General features: G+C 45.4%; 1 protein-coding gene across 1 annotated transcript in view; it reads right to left on the minus strand.

Moving 5' to 3' along the window:
* Positions 1–18,420, minus strand: part of MSH6 (mutS homolog 6) — a 163,117-nt gene that overhangs the window by 71,398 nt on the left and 73,299 nt on the right. Inside the window, exon 5 of the mRNA XM_085612737.1 lies at positions 9,142–9,407. Coding sequence (XP_085468863.1) covers positions 9,142–9,407 — 266 coding nt within the window. The remainder of the gene's footprint in view (positions 1–9,141; positions 9,408–18,420) is intronic.

Here is an 18,420-nt window from a genome sequence, read left to right on the forward strand (position 1 = left end):
GTGTGATGTAACCAATGCTCATGTAAAGCACTCCAATACCTGACAAGTCTGCACTATAACTGCAAATACACAAAAAATAAGTGTTTTGCACACTTCTGTCATTGGGCTACATGTGGACTACATCTGGGTGATATTTGGGCTACATTTTGGCTCTTTTGTCTCTGGTGGCCATCTTGGGAGATTTATTTGTTATGAAGTTTCCTAATTTCCTCATTTACTGCAGTCTCCTCAGTAGGAAATACTTTCAGTTTTTTACGTTGGTTCCATCAAGAAGGTATTCAGATGTGTCACACATTTGCCATAAATCCTGAATGTTAGCACTCTAGTTGCTCATTAGATCACTGTAGTAAAGCTACTGCTCACCAGGGAAGTCTGCTGATGGTATTCAAAGTGCATGTTTCAGTCTGCATGTCAAAATTTCTTTATGAAATAGAACAGGATTTGAGAAGACAAAATGTGCCCTAAGTTTTCTTTCTGCAGCACTAATCATAATTTCGATGGCAAAATGAACCCCCTCATTTTGTTCCTTTGTAAATTAAATGTTTTAAGGGTTACCACTTTATTCCAATCAAGATGGCTTCAGGTGTGCCATACTTTTGTCATAAGTAAGACTGTTACCGCTCTAGTTGTTCATTAGAACACTCTGGGAAGCTGCAGTAGAACACAAAGGAACCAACTGACAGTCTCTGCCCTTGTTGGATGTACCTGTTTTACTGAGAATGTCAGAATTCATTCTCACATGACTGAGAAAGATAATGTGAATTTACAGAATATATAATCTCAGTTTAGCTTATAGATCACCGTCCATACCTCTGTGGGAAAAGCATGAGAAAATAGTTCTCTCTCAAACATGATTCATGATATCCCAGCAGAAGGCTTTTCACATGGTAAAATCACCTTAGAACACACCACAATTCCTAAAATGAGTATGGTACCATCAACAAATGATTTATAATGTAACTAAAGTCTTAAAACCTTCTATTAACTGCAATGCTTTTTAATGAGGTGCTATCATGTATATTGGTACCAAGATGATTGCCAACACTTCTTGGATGAAGTACTGACAGCCAATCAGATCTCACGATGAGATGTGTGGTTAGGCTCCGCCCAGATATATCTATCTTTTTAACTCTAATTTTCTCAGGAACTACTGAACGGATTTACACCATTTAAGCAAAAGGCACAAGTCTGAACTGAGGACTACCTCTTTTCCAAATTTGGTGTACTTCCGTTCAGCAGTTCGGGCTGTAGCTGCGTCAACAGGTCCTATAGGAAAATGCATGGGGAAAACGCATTTTGGGACCCCCCTTTTTTATCGGCCCCCGCTTGACGAATCACCGTGAAATTTTCAGGATAGGAGCGGACCGGAGCTGGCCAAAAGTTTGGAAAACTTCGCGAAGATTCATCAATCGGCGCCAACGTTATTCCAAATAGAATGTTGCGGATTTCCTATGGAAAATAGGTCCTAACTATAACTACCTACTGGCGACTGCCAGTAGGTGATACATGTATATGGGTGCATCTATGTGAAAAAATCTATAGGAGAGGGGATGGCATGTGAAGGAGGGACAGGGAAGGAGAAGGTGGGATGTGATAGAAGGGGGAAAGGGAGGAAGAGGAGGGGAGAGGATAGGAGAGGAGGGGAGAGGATAGGAGAGGAGAGGAGGGAAGGGGAGGAGAGGGAAAGGAAGGAGAGGGGGGAAGGGAAGGGGGAGAAGGAGGAGAAGGAAGAGGATGAAGACGGGGTAAAGGGGAAATTGGGAAGAGAGGGAGAGGAAAGGAGAAAGGTAAGGGAGGGAAGGGGAAGGGAGGGAAAGAAAGGAGAGGAAAGGGAGGGGATGTGACAGGGACAGGGAGAGAAAAGATGGGAGGTAAAACGAAAGAGGGAGGGAGAGGAAAAACTGAAGGAGGGGAGGGGCATGGAAGGGACGGAAGAGGGAGAGGGTGGGAGTGGCAGTAGGGGAAGGGAGTGAAAGGGAGGAAGGAGAAGGAGGAGAGGGAGAAGGAGGAGAAGGAGATGAGGTGGCAGTGGAGTAAGGGAAAGGAGAGGGAGAAGGAGGAGAAGGAGTTGGAGAAGGAGAGGGAGAAGGAGGGGACGGACAGGGAGAGGGAGTGGAGGAGGAGAAGGAAGAGGAGGGGAGGTGTAGAAAGGAGAGAAGATGTGCTGGAGGGACAGGGAAAGAAAGGAAGGGAGTAAAAGAAAGAGGGAAATGAGAGGAAAGGAGAAAACAGCAGGAAGGGAAGCGGACGGGAGGAAATGGGAGGAAAGGAAAGAAAAGAAATTGAAGGGAAGGGAGGGCAAGGGATGGGGAAGGGGTAAGGTGAAGGGAAGAGGAGGGGAGGGGAGGAAAGGGATGGGAAGGGGCCAGAGAAGATAAAAGAGAAAGGAAAGGTTAAGGAGAATGGTAAAGGGAGGTGAAAGAGGGACCAGGAAGGAAGGGGTGGGATGCAAATAGAAAGAGTGAGAGGGAGGGAGGGGAGAGGAGAGGAGAAAACAGCAGGAAGGGAAGGAAAGGAAAAGAAGGGATGGGAGGGGGAGGGGGAGGGAAGGGAAGAGGGACAGGGAACGAAAGGGTGGGATGTAAATAGAAAGAGGGTAGGGAAGGGAAAATGGAATGTAAAAAGGAAGGGGATGGAAGGGGAGAGGAAGGGGACGGGGACGTAAGGGGATGGGAGGGGAAGGGAAGGGGAGAGGAGAGGAGAAAACAGCAGGAAGGGGAGGGGTTGGAGGGAAGGGAAGGGAGACAATGAAGGGAATGGGAATGGGAGTGGGTAGGGAAGGAAACGAAAGGGAGAAAGAGGGGGAGATGGAGGTAGAGTTGGTGGTAGAAGGGAGGAGAAAGGAGAGGGAGCTGGAGAGGGGTGGGTAGCGAAGGGAAGTAAAGGTGGGAAGAGGAGGGTGAAGTGCGACAGAGAAGGAAGTGGTGGAAGGGATATTGAGAGAGGAAAAGGGAAAGAGGAAAAAACAGCAGGAAGGGAGGGGAGGAAGAGAAGGAGGAAAAAATTAAGGGGAGAGTAGGGAAAGGCCTGGCCTAGAGATAGGAAACAATAACGAAGCTGGTTCTCAAAGGATTGAAAAGGCGATTAGAGAAGGAAGGTGAAGTAAAGGGAGGGTGATCGGAAACGATTGAAGAGGAACAAAGCGAAGGAAGGGAAGGTAAGAACGTTGAAGGGAAATTAAGGGAAGGTAATAGGAATTTCAAGTCAGTATCAAGTCAGTTTCAAGTTAGTTTTCAGTTTGGGTTCAAGTTCAGTTTTCAGTACACTTTGTTTGGTTTATTTACTCACAGTGTCCACTTACACCCACCTATATCCCTTTCCTTTTTGGAGCCTGCGAAGCCCCTGTAGCTTCGTCCTCTCCCTGCCCCCAGCTTGAAGCGCCGGCAGTGGTACTCCCCGTCTAGTGTCCCCGAGTGCAATGCTGCAGCTGCCTGGTTACCAGACTTTTATACTAAAGACACGTCACAATGTAGACTTCAAGTGACATCATGCATCATTATTTTATGGGCGATACCATGGGTTACAGTTAAACCGGGGTGGGATGGGCGGCACGCAAGCTACGGCTTTATTCCAATTTCATGGATTTGAGAAAATCTAACAGAAAGTAACCAGCGATGAACCTGAAAGACTAACCTCTCCTACCCAAAATTCTTGCCCACTCCCCTTTTGTCTATGCCACGGCAGAGGTCTCCCCTCTCTGCACTTACGCTGGACCTCGTGACGTCACACTGGCGCGCCCGTCATACGTGTTCCATTCACGGGATTCTGCTTCTGGTGCTGCTGGGAAGGCACAAGCCTTACACGCGAATTTAAAATGTGGGGTTTTCTATTCAAAAAAAGTTATTTTATCATATGATTCTGTATATTTGGTATAACATTTATCGTTCATTGTGCTATTTAAAACGTGCGGTATTTACTTATCTGTAGGACTGAACGTGTGACCTACAAGTTAAGTTACACACACACTTGAATGGCGCTTACGTCAGTACATCATTTACATCTTGCGGAGGGTCAGACATTTAGCAGGTCCTGCTCTGACGCTTTGGTGGCGGTGATGGAGGTAAGGGATGTTATTTTGGGTGGTGAGAAGAGGGCAGCCCATCCATCATGTGTGCATCATGTCACCTTAATCATTTCATTAAACATACGCCCCAGAAATCCAAAGCTTGTTACGTGCGCCCCCCTGGCACATTAACCCCTTGTGTGCCACGCCCTTTCCCCGCCCTGTGCCGGCCGTTGCATTAGCGGGCGGGGTTTATGACTAGCTGGACTCGTCATGGGCACAGCGCAACCGCGGACCATGACGAGTCCAGCTCGTCATGGGCACACAAGGGGTTAAAAGCTAAACGGGTGGGTCTTCTTCGAAATCCCGTGTACAGATTATGTTTTTATGAGAGCCTAAAAAAGAAACAATACATAAAGGAACACACAATGCGACACAATCAGACGTGTCCCTCCTAGAAGCCAGCGGCTAAAGACACCAGCGCTTCAAGCAGAAAGGGACGTCATCAGCGCCCCTTCTCCCAGCTCCTACTGTATGTTGAAGTGACATGGATCTGTAGCGCTGGGCGTTATTTATCCAGCTTCTAAACACGTCCAACATGGGCGACTGATCCCGCACCAACAAAGGGGTCAGGAGAAGTTGATGGGATTTGAACGCACGTTTTATTTCCTCACACTCGCAGTGAATTAATTATATGAACATCTGCCCTTAACCACCATGTGTCACTTATTCCCGCGCTGCAGTATCACTACTGCATTCTACAGCTCCTTTAAAACAGCACCCCTTCTCTGGACAATGCACCCTGCTCGTTCATTCACCACCTGAGAGAAAACAAGGGAGAGTAAAGGTAACCGGATTACTGAGTCTTTCTTTAAAAGTTATGTAACGTTGCCCTCTAGCGGTATCTGAGAACAGCTTGTTCAATACTGCATTTACTCTGACAGTTTTACATTTTTCACGGTCTTCGAGTCATTCGGGAGTAAAGGTCGGCACGCCCAGTGCTTTAAATGGGCCGGTACCAGGGCACAAGTCCTAAAAAACAGAAGCGCTCGCCATGACGTATACTTTTCTCTTTTTCTGCCGTCCCACTTGGACGGCCTCCCCTGCTAAAAGGTTTCTTATCTTTATGGGGCCATGTGTTTGGCCCCATAAAGATAAGAAACCTTTTACTTCAGCCAGAAAGCGGACGAGCCCGTCCAAGTGGGACGGCTTAAAAAGCCGAGCAAATGCGTCATGAACAACTATGTTCCAATGGCTGGCCACAGTTTACCATAAACGGTGACGCCAGCCAATGGAAAAGAGGGGCGGGGTTTAAAGCCCTTTAACGAAAAGACCTGAAAACATTAAATCGCGCCAGCGAGACTGCGTATGTGTGCAGCCTACGCTAGCCGAGACCTAAAAAGCAGTGCATGGAATCTTTAAAATTTGTTTTTGGGGATTGGTTTGCTCTCAAACTGTACATAAAATCCTAGCAGTAGAATAAACTATTGCCCTTGGGATCAAGATGCCACACAGTGGCTACAATCAATCACTCACGACATACATTGGCACAATTCACTGCCCCCCGCATGCTGTTGGGGTCCTATAATTTTATACGCATACCACCACAGAGGAAATTTATATAAAGCTTTAATATCCCGGAGACCACATACAGATACCCAACTTATTTATCATAATCTCCTAACACATTTAAAACCATATCAATTAAAAACAAATCTCATGAGTTAAAAACAGTTCTTTTCCAAGCCGCCAACTGTATCAGCGCAACATGATACTAACAAACAAAAAATATATGGTATAAAACAATGGTCAAATGGGAAACTCCTTAAAAAAAGTGTTGCTACATCCGTTAGAGGTGCTGATCTGTAATTTCTTAACCGAGAGTCCTGATGGAATGTATGTTTCTCATCTAGAATCCCTCGTTATCAGATTAAACACATGAATACGTTGACTCGTTTCAGTGGACTAACCTAGTTGCCTTTAAAATTCTCATAATATAATCCTCCTTAAAACGAAAGTGGGTTTGTGATTGCCACTCCAAGATAGCGCGGCTTTTGTTTCCCATGCCCGTCCAATTGGTTCTGATGTACACGGGAGCCAACAGTGAGCGGAGGAAGTGGAGTCATTTCAAACCGCCAGACGTGAGCCACGGTCCTTTTGGACATTGGAGGAAAGCTTTGCAAACCTGAGCAGGGTATAAGGTGAGAATTGCCAGGCGTCTTTAGCCATAATATTTATCAAGAGATGGGGAAGTCCAGGGAGTCAGCCAAAGAAGGCCAAGAGGATTTCTGGAGGAGTGGGGCCCGAGGTAGAGGATTTATCAGGTGGTGGTCAGTCTCCAACGACAGGGGCCTTTCCGATCCTCGTAGTAGTTCTAATGGGAAACTGCCCAGTGTTACAGGTGAAAGCGGTGAGCCCTCTTGCAGTCCAAAATGAGGTCCATATACCTGTAGTGAAGAAACGAGTGTGAGAGCCTAGACACCTAACGATTTTGTCATTTTATGCTAAATGATAGGGGGACTTAAGGGATGAGGCACTAACACTATAGTATGACAGTATTGAAACAGGAGAGGGCTCCAATAGAGGGTTTCTTTGGTTTTCAGACGAAAGAGCACACAACCCCTATGAATAAATCTGGGTGCCTCCAAAAATCTTTTAAAACAAATTGGGGGTAACGAGTCCCCTTTCGAGAAAACCAGCAGCAGGAGGTAAGCCTAAGAATGAGGGAGTCACTTAGGAGTGGGAAGCCGCCGTCCCCACAGATTTACTGCTTGCTTTGAGAAAGCATGGGATAAATCTTATCCACAAGTAGTGCGCCTATATATCAGGATCGAGGAAGACCTGAGGAGGAGACTTCATCCCTATTCCAAGTGAGGACTGGGGAAAGATGACATGTATACGTATCTGAGCACAGTTCTGGGTCCATCGAAGGTGATGAGAACATGCCCATAATAATGAGTGTCACTTAGGTGTGAGGATGATAGTTGGGAACAATAAATACCATCCCCCACCCCCCAGAAGCAATACCTGGAGACCACAGAAGGTGATACCCCCGTATATAGAGGCCCTGAAAAGGCCTAGGAACATAGAAAATAGAAGCAGACCATACCATATTGCAACAATAGTGTACCGCATTTATATGGCGAGTGAAGGAGGGAATGAAGGCCCTCTCTAGACTGAATGGCAGAAATGAGAGAAAGATTGTAAGAGTGAAAGCTAAGGGGATTGAGTCCACCTGTTTGGTTCCCTGCACTGGGAGGGATGACCTGTTCTGTGTTTGAACGCCTAATGTGGCGGCCTTCAAGCTCATTCTAATTGTGGGAGCCTAGCGGAGGACACCTATTATGGGTGATTTATTGATTTTTAAATGCCACCTGGTTGAGATTTGACAGAGCTTGTTGTGATGGATACCTCCAATTGGTTCTAATCCTTTGTCATATATCTGTCCTTTTTGATAATAAATGAACTTATTTCAAACCCGGGGAAGGTCTAGACCCAAATAATTGTCCTGAAGATGGTGGCCGAGATTTGGTTTACTCCACTGATACGTGTCTACGTATTAATGTGCTGAATCAGACTACAACGAAAGCTTCTAGATAAACATTCATTCCATCAGGACACTTGTTGATTTAGAAATTAAGGATCAGCACCACTAACAGATGTAGCAGCACTGTTTTTAAGGGGTCTCCCATTTGATTATTGTTTTATACCATATATTTGTGTTGGATTGTATCCTGTTGCGCTAATACTGTTTGGGGCTTGGAAAGGGATGGTTTATGAGATTACGATGAATATGTTGAGTATCTATATGTGGTCTCTATCATTAAAGCTTTATATAAATTTCCTCTCTGGTGGTATGTGCATAAAATTATAGGACACCCAACTGCATGAGGTGGGGCGGAGGAGAGTCAATTGAGTGGTTGTATGTCGTGAGTGATTGTATCCACTGTGTGCCATCTTGATCCCAAGGGGAGTCTTTTATTCACTGCTCTGTAGAGCCCCGTTCTCCTCGTATGAGAAACCTTATTTTTTCTACATGAAATCCTAGCTACAGCATTGACCAGTCATATTTAGGAAGAACATTCTAAGAATCAGTTCTTTCACAGTCACCCAAAGAAGAGCTGGATTCTTCCTTTGCTTACAACAGTAAGTAGGCATTTAGTTTCAGTCATCAGCCCATAGGTAATTACCTTTAGTGACTTAAATCACATCAGGGAGAATAACTTTTTTTTTTTTTAGAAAACAATAACCAAAAATAGAAGTTACAAGGAGCGGCAAGTGTGACCACACAGCCATAATGAAAGGAAGGACCCAGTGGAACAAAAAATAGTGACATAGAAGTAATCAGATCAAAAGTAAATTAGCCTACCAGGTCGAGGCCTTAAAACATTACTTAATTTAGTTTTTTTCATTAGGACCCTTTCAATTAAACAGTTTTATTCTGGCACCAATTTTAAACAGTTTTCTACACAAGGGGGCCAGGGAAGAAATAAAGTGATGGGAGGTGATTGTTATACCAGAAGACATCCATGCATGGACCTACGGTCTTTTCAGAATTGAGTTCTACTCTACACACTCCTTTCCCACGCCATTTGATTGCATTTTTCAATGACGTTCAAAGAGCAACCATGGTATTACACTGAATGGACAGTACGAGTGAAATACACTTTAGACTAATTTCGCATGATGCACGTTTTTAACTTTAGGTGCACCACATAGGGTAAACATTGGGCCATACAGAGAAGGTGGGAGCACTTTCTAAGGCTGCACATCTCCACAAAGGAGGGGACAATGCAAATTCAAACAGATTTACAACTAGACAGCCATGGTAATAGGCCACTCCAGCAATGACAACAGCAGGTTTCTATGAAAAGCACTGGCGAAGTGGGCATGGAAGGTTTTTTGACTTCCTTCGGAAAAATAACACTGAACAGAATGGATGATAAGCAAAGTAGCAAAATAATGATACATTATCTCATTAAACTTTATCAACATAACCACACAAAGCAGCAATACTAAAACTCTAAAAACCTCTGGGTACAATGTTTTTCTTCAATAAGCCAGTCTTTATGAAAGTGAGGTGAAAACATAAAAGCAGCTTGCATACCACGTCCTTCAATCACGTGACTTCTGATTACCTGTCTCATGAGTGTTGATTTGCCGCCCATATTTGGGCCAGTTACTAACACACAGTGAGCCTCACTGCTTTCGTCATCGTCTTCCTTACATCCAATTACAACATCATTTGGAATAAAATCATCCCCAAAAAAGGTTGTCGTGACACATGGATGGCGTGATCCTCTCAGCTCCAGGAAGGGTGTGGTATCACCAGGCAGCTGGATGTTAGGCCGGCAAACTGGCCCCTCCCCTCCTCGACTGTAGCGAGCCAGGCACAGCAGCACATCTGAACAAGAGACTTGGGGTTAGGCACTTCAAGAGAAAGGAGCAGACTTTATTCAGCATATTTTCACCCGTGCTTAGTGCTGATGAAATTCATCAACATGACTCATGAACAACTATGAAATTTGGTTATCTGAAAAGTCATTAATGCAATAGCGATGTAATGTTCCTTCGCACCCAAAAATCACCTACTACTTTCAGTTTGCTCTCAGTAACAAGAGATTTACTTGCCTGCATTGTTTTCTTCTAGTCCTGCTGTAACAGATGACTTACCATTGGGAGGCGGGGGGAATGTTTTAACTGGAATGCGGCTTGGAGTAATAACTGGTAGCTAAAATTGATCAACCTTTTCAACCCATCGTTTTTTGCACTGATTAACAATGTAGATCGTTAGTGAATTGCATGCTTTCAATTACTTGTTTCAGTTCATTTTGGAACATTGCTTTAACGTTCTCTCGCTGATGGAACTCACCTATAAAATATTTTTTTGTTTGCGCCACAACCCAAGGAGCATGGGCCCCGGACCTCTCATCCAGCTCCTGGTCCTCCTCTTCCTTTCTCTAGGAACCTTTGCATACATGCATCCAAGTCAGGCAGAAAAGGCTTTATATTATAAACACATTAGGACCAAAACAACAAAAATACAAGGTATGCTGGTCAAGATATGCACGTTTAAAAACAGTATTCCTTATGAAGAAAGCAATATCAAAACGACTTCAACCTCTACGTACTTTTCAAGTTACGAACACTGAAGGATATTACTAGTTGTCCTGTAGAAAACCAGGTCAGCACGATCGAAATTACATGTATGCACTTACGTTAGCAGCCCCTCTGTAAATGCAGACAAGAAATACATGCATGACTATTCGGGGCTTTACAGTAATATTTTTAAATGGACAACAATCCCCACTGGGACTTGACAAGTGGACTGAACTATCCAATCGGGAGTGTAGGGCCACACAAGTGCTTAGGGTACATTTTTTAAGTACACAAGAAAAAGGAGGACCAAACTCTGGGTGAAACAGTTGCGGGTCATCTCCGTATGGCTTTGGCATGCCGGCCCAGAGGCCGATCTGGTCAGCCCCTAAACTTGAGGCCAGTGATCCGATGCAGGGTAGGGCCCAACTGCAGCGACGAGCAACTGATGCGGCCGTACCATGTTGGTATTCCGTGTCCAGGGTCCGAGTGGGGACAGTGCAACTGGCTCCCTACCAGCACCTCAGTAACAAAAGGGTGGGCTGACATCGCGTGACTCCTTAGTCTTGCCCAGGTAACGAAGCACGAGTTTTGAAGGTCGGTGAAGCACTCTACCCCAGCCCGAGGCGCCACTCCCAGGCACAAGTTCCAAATCACAACACTGGTGTTTCAGCCAGGGAGTGCAGAGCGATGTGCTTGTAGCAGAATAAAACGCGGGGTTGCTTGAAAGCTGGGATTTTCTGGACAGAGTCCCACGGCAATAATGCAGATGCAGTCTCCAATGGCCCTGAAACTCTGAAAGAACGGGGAGGCAAGCCAACAAGCCCTTAGGGAACACTTGGGGCACAAAAGCAGGTAGCAGCCTGGATAGTCTTTTTTCAGTGGGATTCAATTGAAAATCTTACGTAGCATTCGCGGATGTGAAAGCATGATGAGGAGACAGTGCTGATCTGTCTGCTTATGGAGAGGTTAGTGTCCACGATGATACCGAAGTTCTTGGCATGGTCCACAGGGGAGGGTGGAGGCCGGGGTGGGTGCGGGGTGCAAGTTCGGAGGCCAGAAAGAGGCATCCTAGAGGAAGTAGTTGTTGACAAAGATTAGGATTTCAGTTCTCTCTGTGTCGAGGTGGAGGCAGTTGTTTTTATCCAAGCAACGATATTGCTCATGCAGTTGGCAAAGTTTGCTTTGGCAGTGCGGACTGAGTCCATAAGGGAGAGGAGAGGATAAACTGCCTCATCGGCGTAGAATACTTGGTTGATGCTGTGGGCTCAGACGATGTCTGCGAAGGGAGTCATGTAAACATTAAAGAGTGTTGGCTTAATCGAGGATCCTTGAGGGACTCCGCAGAGGAGTTTCTCGGGTTCTGTGGAGTAAGAGGGAAGTCAAACTGAGTTCTGTCCGTGATGAAGAAGATATCCACTTGAGGGCCGGTCAACAGATACCAAAGTGCTGAAGCTTTCTAAAGAATGGTTTGTGGGAGACCGTATCGAAAGCTGCAGAGAGGTCGAGGAGGATGAGTGCAGCTGTTTCTCGGTCGAGGATGCTTCTGATGTAATTGGTGGCTGCAATAAGGGCTGTCTCTGTGCTGTTGTTGGTGCAAATGCCGGTACAGTTACACCTAAGCTCCTCATAATGTGTGGCTCTCTAGGAGGATTACACAAAGCCCAATCGTCAACAACGCCCAGTCAGGCGACCCAAAGACAGGGTGCAGGCACTAAATAGCTAAGACAGAAACATGCCAACTTAAAGTGACATTTTCAAAATTGTGATTTAAAATCCAACTTCACCATAAGTTAGGATTTTTCATTAGAATTCCAGAGACACCAAACATGAACTAGTCACCTGTTCCCATTGGGAAATTACACTTCTAAATGTGTTAAGGTAACTCCAACATTATGCTATGTAAGAGCTAGACCTCGCACTAGTGAAAAACTAATTTAAGAGTTTCTCACTACCAGGACATGTAAAACTTAACAGTACTTGTCCTGCTTTTTAAATACATTGCACCTTGCCCTCTGCGCCTAACCTAGGGGTGCCTTAAATGCATTCAAAATGAAGGTTTGTGGGCGTGGCCAACTAAGATGGCAGTGTGGACGTGATACACAAGGGCTCCGCAGCATTTCCCTTAATACAGCTGGAAGCTCACTGGCGGAGGAGGTACTGGAGCCAGGACAGAGGGACGACTACTCCCTACCGGTGTTGAGCGGGAGAGGAGCGCTTGAGGAACCCCCACTGACCAGCACCCGATCTGGAAGACCTCCTAGAAGGGCCTGTGGAGCCGGCGATGTGCAATCCGGCAGGCCGGCTGCACACAGAGGTGATGCGAGCCTGAGGGGCGCTCCACACACCGGAGCGCGGAGTGGGCCGGCAAATGTGCTCGGGACACCTGAAAAGCTAAAGAGGCAGCGCGGAGGGGGGGAGATCGGGTGCCAAATCTACTTCCTGGACTGGAGACTGGAAGCACCGCGGGTGCGGTAGGCACGCTACCCTGACTAGGCAAAACCATGAGGACGGCCGATGTGGAGACGACTCTAAACCGCCCCCCCCGCCCCCCCCCCCCCCCCCTTTAGCCAAAGTTGCATGGGAGACTGGCAGTGAGCACCGACGGCTGGCAGAAACAGAGTGTCAGTCTGCATTTAACGGCCGCTTGCCGGACTTAAAGATGGCAGCCAATGAATACACAGGACCCGCAGGGCCACATGAGAAGGTCTGAGTGAGGCCCACCGATTATGCTTTAACTATGCCTTCTGTGGGAAACCAGGAATGTCACCCCTTGGAGCACTGTGAGAGGTCGGAGTGGAGGCCGAAGCGATATACAGCGCAGCAGTCACCAGACGGTGCCGGCTGGAGGCTTTGAAGAATCCCTTAGTATACCCCAGAGTAATAATACTCTGCTGCAGCGGGGCACTATACCGATGTATTGGTTGTGGGTGACCCTCCCCACTCCCCCCCCCCCCCCCCCTTGATACCGCTGAAGACGACCCAGAGAAATAGGGTATCCAACTATTTCGCCTCAGCAAAGTCCGGGGGTTGGGGGCACCTTTTCCTAGGCTGGAGCCTGATGCCATTGCCCTCACAAAAGAGGACCTCCTAGCTTCACTGAGGGACTTTAAAAAATAACTGCAGGAGGAGCTTAAGTAAGACATGGCCGCCTCATTAGGGTCTCTGAGATTAGACATAAGCTCTTGTATGCTCTCTCTCCAGAGAGATGTGGACGCGTTTGGCAGTCGACCTGGAAACCAAGGTCAACTACTTGGAGGGCCGAGCGAACAGGCTAGAGAACACAGTTGAGCTCCTCCATGGTCAATTTAAATCTGCTGCCCTAAAGAATGAGGACCTTGAAAACAGATCGCTTAGAGACAACGTAAGCATCCGGAATCTGCAGAAAGAAGCGGAAGGATCTGACCTAGAGGCATTTAGCCAGGGCCTCTTTGCAGAGTTGCTGGGGGAATCCAGTCTGGAGGTAAAAATTGAAAGAGTAAACCGGGTGGGGCCTCCGGTTAGTGGAGAGAAACGTCAACCCAGGGATGTACTCTTCAAACTACACTCCTTCAGGGTGAAGGAGGCAATCCTCCAGGCGGCAAGGAAGGCCAGCAAGGTATCCTTTCAAGGCATGTCTTTCGCCCTTTTCAGGATCGCGCCAAGTAACTGAGGTGCAGGAGGTGATGCAGATCTTGGGCCTGGGGGTCACAGTCCATACAAGCTGAAGCAGAGTGTAACGAAGGAATGGCCGGGCCCTGGCTTGAGACTACCAGAGGATAGACAATGGAAGACGCCACGCTGTCAGAAAATCCCCCAAAACCTGCTGAAGACAGTTCACCTTGCTGGACCGCAGATCTACCAAGGGGCTCCAGGGTTAGGGAGGTCGGTGCGTCACGGGAATGGACAAAGTGGGCAGTTTGGACCTTCAATACATTCTGAAGGCGCAGGTTGAAGTGTTGGGTTCTCCTGGGTCTTCTTCCGCCCACGGCGCTCTCCCTCTCCTCGTCCCTTTTCCTTCCAGCCCTAGTGCTTCTTATGGGGAATGCCCTAGTGGGTAAGGACTGGTTATAATTGTTTAAGAGGGGGAAAATTCATTGTTTAGATTTTGTTAGGGGGTTGTTTTTTGAGGTAGTGCATGGGGATGGTGTAAATATCTCTCCACATAAGTTTGAAGTTGAATATCTTTATTGGTAGTACAGAGTATCAGGTACCTCCAGCTTCCTTCTCCTGCTCTCTAGCTCCAACCTCCCCTTCCTTGAACAACAACATTCCATCCTAGCAACATCTCTAACATTCCATCTTAAAGGAATCTCCACACATCTTCCCCCACCCCCCCAACACAAAATACAATTGAGAATACAAAATGAAAATATACTTATTCAATAACTCGAAGAAAAAAATTACATTGCTATACAAGTACATTAAGGAGCACGACATTCAGAAACATTTCCCGTGCTCCAAGCAGATCCATCCGCAAGAATGAGGACATTCTTGTTTACACACTTCACTTGTACAGGTTGAGAGAATTTACTCTCTCCCTTGATGACAACTCCACCTCTTCTCACTACAACCCAATCACCTTCTTTTATATCAGTGTCCTTTACTGCTTTCCTCATATTGTAATAATTTTTAGCAGTCTCTTGCTGCCTCACCACACTGTTTCCCACTGCATCTCGATCCACCCAGACACATTCCTTGTTTTTAAGCCACCCCAGAAATTTTTATTCCTGGTTCACGCCCTTTAAGAGATACGAACTGAGAGATACCAGTAATTGAATGTGGTGTCACTCTATAAGACCATACCAATTTCTTAAGTTCCTCAGACCACGACAACCCATTCGCTAATGAGAGCTGAATGTTCTCCATCAACAAACTATTAACGTTTTCAACTAAACCATTAGCTTGCGGCCTGAACATTGCCACCCTCTCATGAACAATACCTAAACTACCAAGAAAATCTGTCATTCTTTTAGAAACAAGCTGGACCCCATTATCCGAAACAAGAGTCTTAGGTATTCCCTCACTCATAAATGTCTCTTTCCAAAAATCCAATTACCTTCTCAGTTTCAATACAGTCAGTAGATTCAACAATAAACCATTTAGAATGGTAGTCCACCAGCACCATCAAGAATTTTCCACGTGGACCCAGCTTAGAAATGGGACCAAGAAAGTCAATCGCCAATCTCTCCCACGGATTCTTTAGAAACTCCCTACACGTAAGAGGAGGTTGTCTTACAACCTTTGTTTTGTCACTCCTTGCACATGCGTAACATTCCTTCACTACTTCCTCTATGTCGTTGTCCATACCTGGCCACCAGAAAGATTGCCTAATACGCCTCTTGGTCATATTTCTCCCCAGATGTCCTTCATGAGATATACTCATTATTTTACCTCTTAAGGTAATCGGGGGAACCAATTTGTTTCTCCTCCACAACTTCCCTCACACTCAATTCACTTTCCACATGACAGTAACTCTTAAAGCGCATATCTTGGCAGTGACTCTCCTTCCATCCTCCTGATACACATCTCATCACTTCTAGCAAGACCTCATCATTAGACATAGCAGACTCCCACTCCACTTTACCAAAGGCTTGTTCTTCATTAGACTTAATCACATCCACATCATCATCACAATCTGTATCCACAACATCCACTGGCATCCTGGACAAACAATCAGCTACTACATTTCAGACCTTTCACGTACTCTACTTCGAAATTGTACTAAAGTACAGATAAAATCCATCTCGAGATCCTAGGAGTTACATTTGCTTCCAGACCTCTACCTCCCTTAAACAAATGCACTAAGGGATTGTGATCTGTGCGGACCTTGAAGGGCAAACCCCAAACAAAATAACGGAAATGCTTAATTCCCCAACAGCACGCAAGAGCCTCCTTCTCAATTACAGAGTATGAAACCTCGGCACCCTGGAGTCTTCTAGAGGCAAACCCTTTGATTCTTTCTACACCATCACATACTTGAGATAAAACTGCTCCAATTCCTACTGCACTTGCATCGGTTGTAACAAAGGTTTTAGCATTGACGTTAAAATGTCCTAGGGTGGGTGCATGAAGGATACCTCTTTTCACACTAGAGAACGCTTTTTCACACAAGTCATTCCATTCGAAAGCAACTCCATTTTTCATCAGTAACCTCAATGGCTCAACAATCTCTGTAAACCCCTTTATAAATTAGGAGCATTATTCATGGCAGAAACAATGCTTTTCTTAGGCTTTATCCCATCTTGCGAAATTCCATGGCCCAAGTAGGTTACGCACTTCCTTTTCAATTGACATTTTTCTTTTTTTATGGTCAACCCATTACTACCCATACGTTTCAGTACTTCATACAATACTTCGTGGTGATCACTATTCTTTCCCACAATCAATACATCATGTTGAAAGCATAAGACATTCTTTACACCCACAAAAATCTGGTGCATGACTCTTTGAAATACTGCAGAGGCAGACGCTAAACCAAAAGGTATCCTTCGATAACGAAACGCACCTAGAGGTGTTACAAATGAAGTAAGATGCCTTGATTCCTCACTAAGATCAATTTGGTGATATGCTGCAGACATATCGATAACACTAAAAACTTCCCCTCCACCCATGGCAGTCAGCATTTCTGATATGTTGGTTAGAGGTTGCCCATCGACCCAAATGTTTCTGTTTTAGTCGCGCAAGTCCACACATAAACGAATCTTGGCACCACCATCCTTAGGTGCGACTAAAATTGAGCCAACCATTCCGAGGCTTCAATCGGCTCTATAATCCCCTCACGCAGTAATTTGTTAAGTTCATCTTGAAGGGGACCCCTCATCAAGTGAGGTACATTCCTTACTCTATGAACCACAGGTGTTGCATTCTTCTTGAGGATTATTCTATGAGAAAAGTTTGCAAGTTTTCCTAGCTTATCAGAGAAGACGTTAGAAAATGTCTCCATTATTTTAGCCTCAAAGTCATCAACATCATGAATGACTGTGGATTTAACCGGTTCGATAGCGTTTGGATTCAACATTATTCCCAGATCTTTCTGATGGCGCCACCCTAACAGATTGGACCCTTGTTTTGTGAGATAGACTCGACCAAAAACTTTCCTTCCTCCAAACCCAATTACCATCCATTTCAGTCCCAAGATGTCAATAGTTTTACCTCCGTAACCTACTGCTCTGATATCGGGTTTACACTAGGACTCCATATCACTCTTGTCACCCCATGCTTCAAGATACATTTCTTTGGACAGTAAAGTATATAAGCTCCCTGAATCTACTAGCATCCTTACATTATTTGTATCAAAGCTTATAATACAATGCGGTTTTTCTAGTTTGTCCGTACTCTCAGTGGTTATATCAACATTACCAACAATGTCGGAACACTCTCCATCAAAGACAGAGAAACCTTCAATACATAACATGAATTCTTGGATACTTTCACAGGTATCCTCGACTTCGTGCACGTATTGGGTTTTAGAATGACATACTTTTGCATAATGGCCTCTCTTACCACACGCTCTACATAAGGTATTCCTGGCCATACATCTGGTGCTAGAAGCAATATGTCCAGGCGAACCACACCTGTAACATTTAAAAACACGGGTATTGGCTCGTGAAGTAACACTGCTTGAATTAGGAACCTCAACAGTTTTATTGGAGGACTTAGGATGCAGCTTCCCCGCCGGTTTCACTATAGGCCTTGCACTTTGTCTCGTTGACACTCGTGTGAACTTCTTGTTCCTTAGAATCTAAATTCTTTGGGATTGAATCACTTGACCGCACATCTCTAGGAATTGTAGAATTAGTACATTTGTCCATCTCTTTTATCCACAGGTCTGTGTGTTCCAGACCTTTCGCTATTTGAATTGCTTCTTCCAACGTAGAATCTTTTATGAGCAACTTCTCACGTACTCTTATTGTTAGTGCACCTCACAATCTGATCACGTATAAGTGAATCTGCCAATCCTTCAAAGCGACAAGTTAAGGAAAGTCCCCTTAACGCAGCAACATAAGTTGCAATGTCTTCATCCGTTTTCTGTGCACGACAGAAAAATTTGTGCCTTTCTAACACCGTATTAATTTTTGAAATAAATCTTTTTTCCAACATTGACATGCTCATGTCAAACATTTATGGGTTGCCCATCACCTACACCTAAGGATATTTCGAGGAGGTCTTCATAAAGACGGCGCCCTTCAACTGCAGCAACACACGATGCAAATCCCATCCTCGTTGCCAATGTAAAGATCTCTCCACATAAGTTTGAAGTTGAATATCTTTATTGGTAGTACAGAGTATCAGGTACCTCCAGCTTCCTTCTCCTGCTCTCTAGCTCCAACCTCCCCTTC

This window comes from Triturus cristatus, chromosome 6 (assembly GCF_964204655.1).
Source record: "Triturus cristatus chromosome 6, aTriCri1.1, whole genome shotgun sequence".
Classification (NCBI taxonomy): Eukaryota; Metazoa; Chordata; class Amphibia; order Caudata; family Salamandridae; genus Triturus; species Triturus cristatus.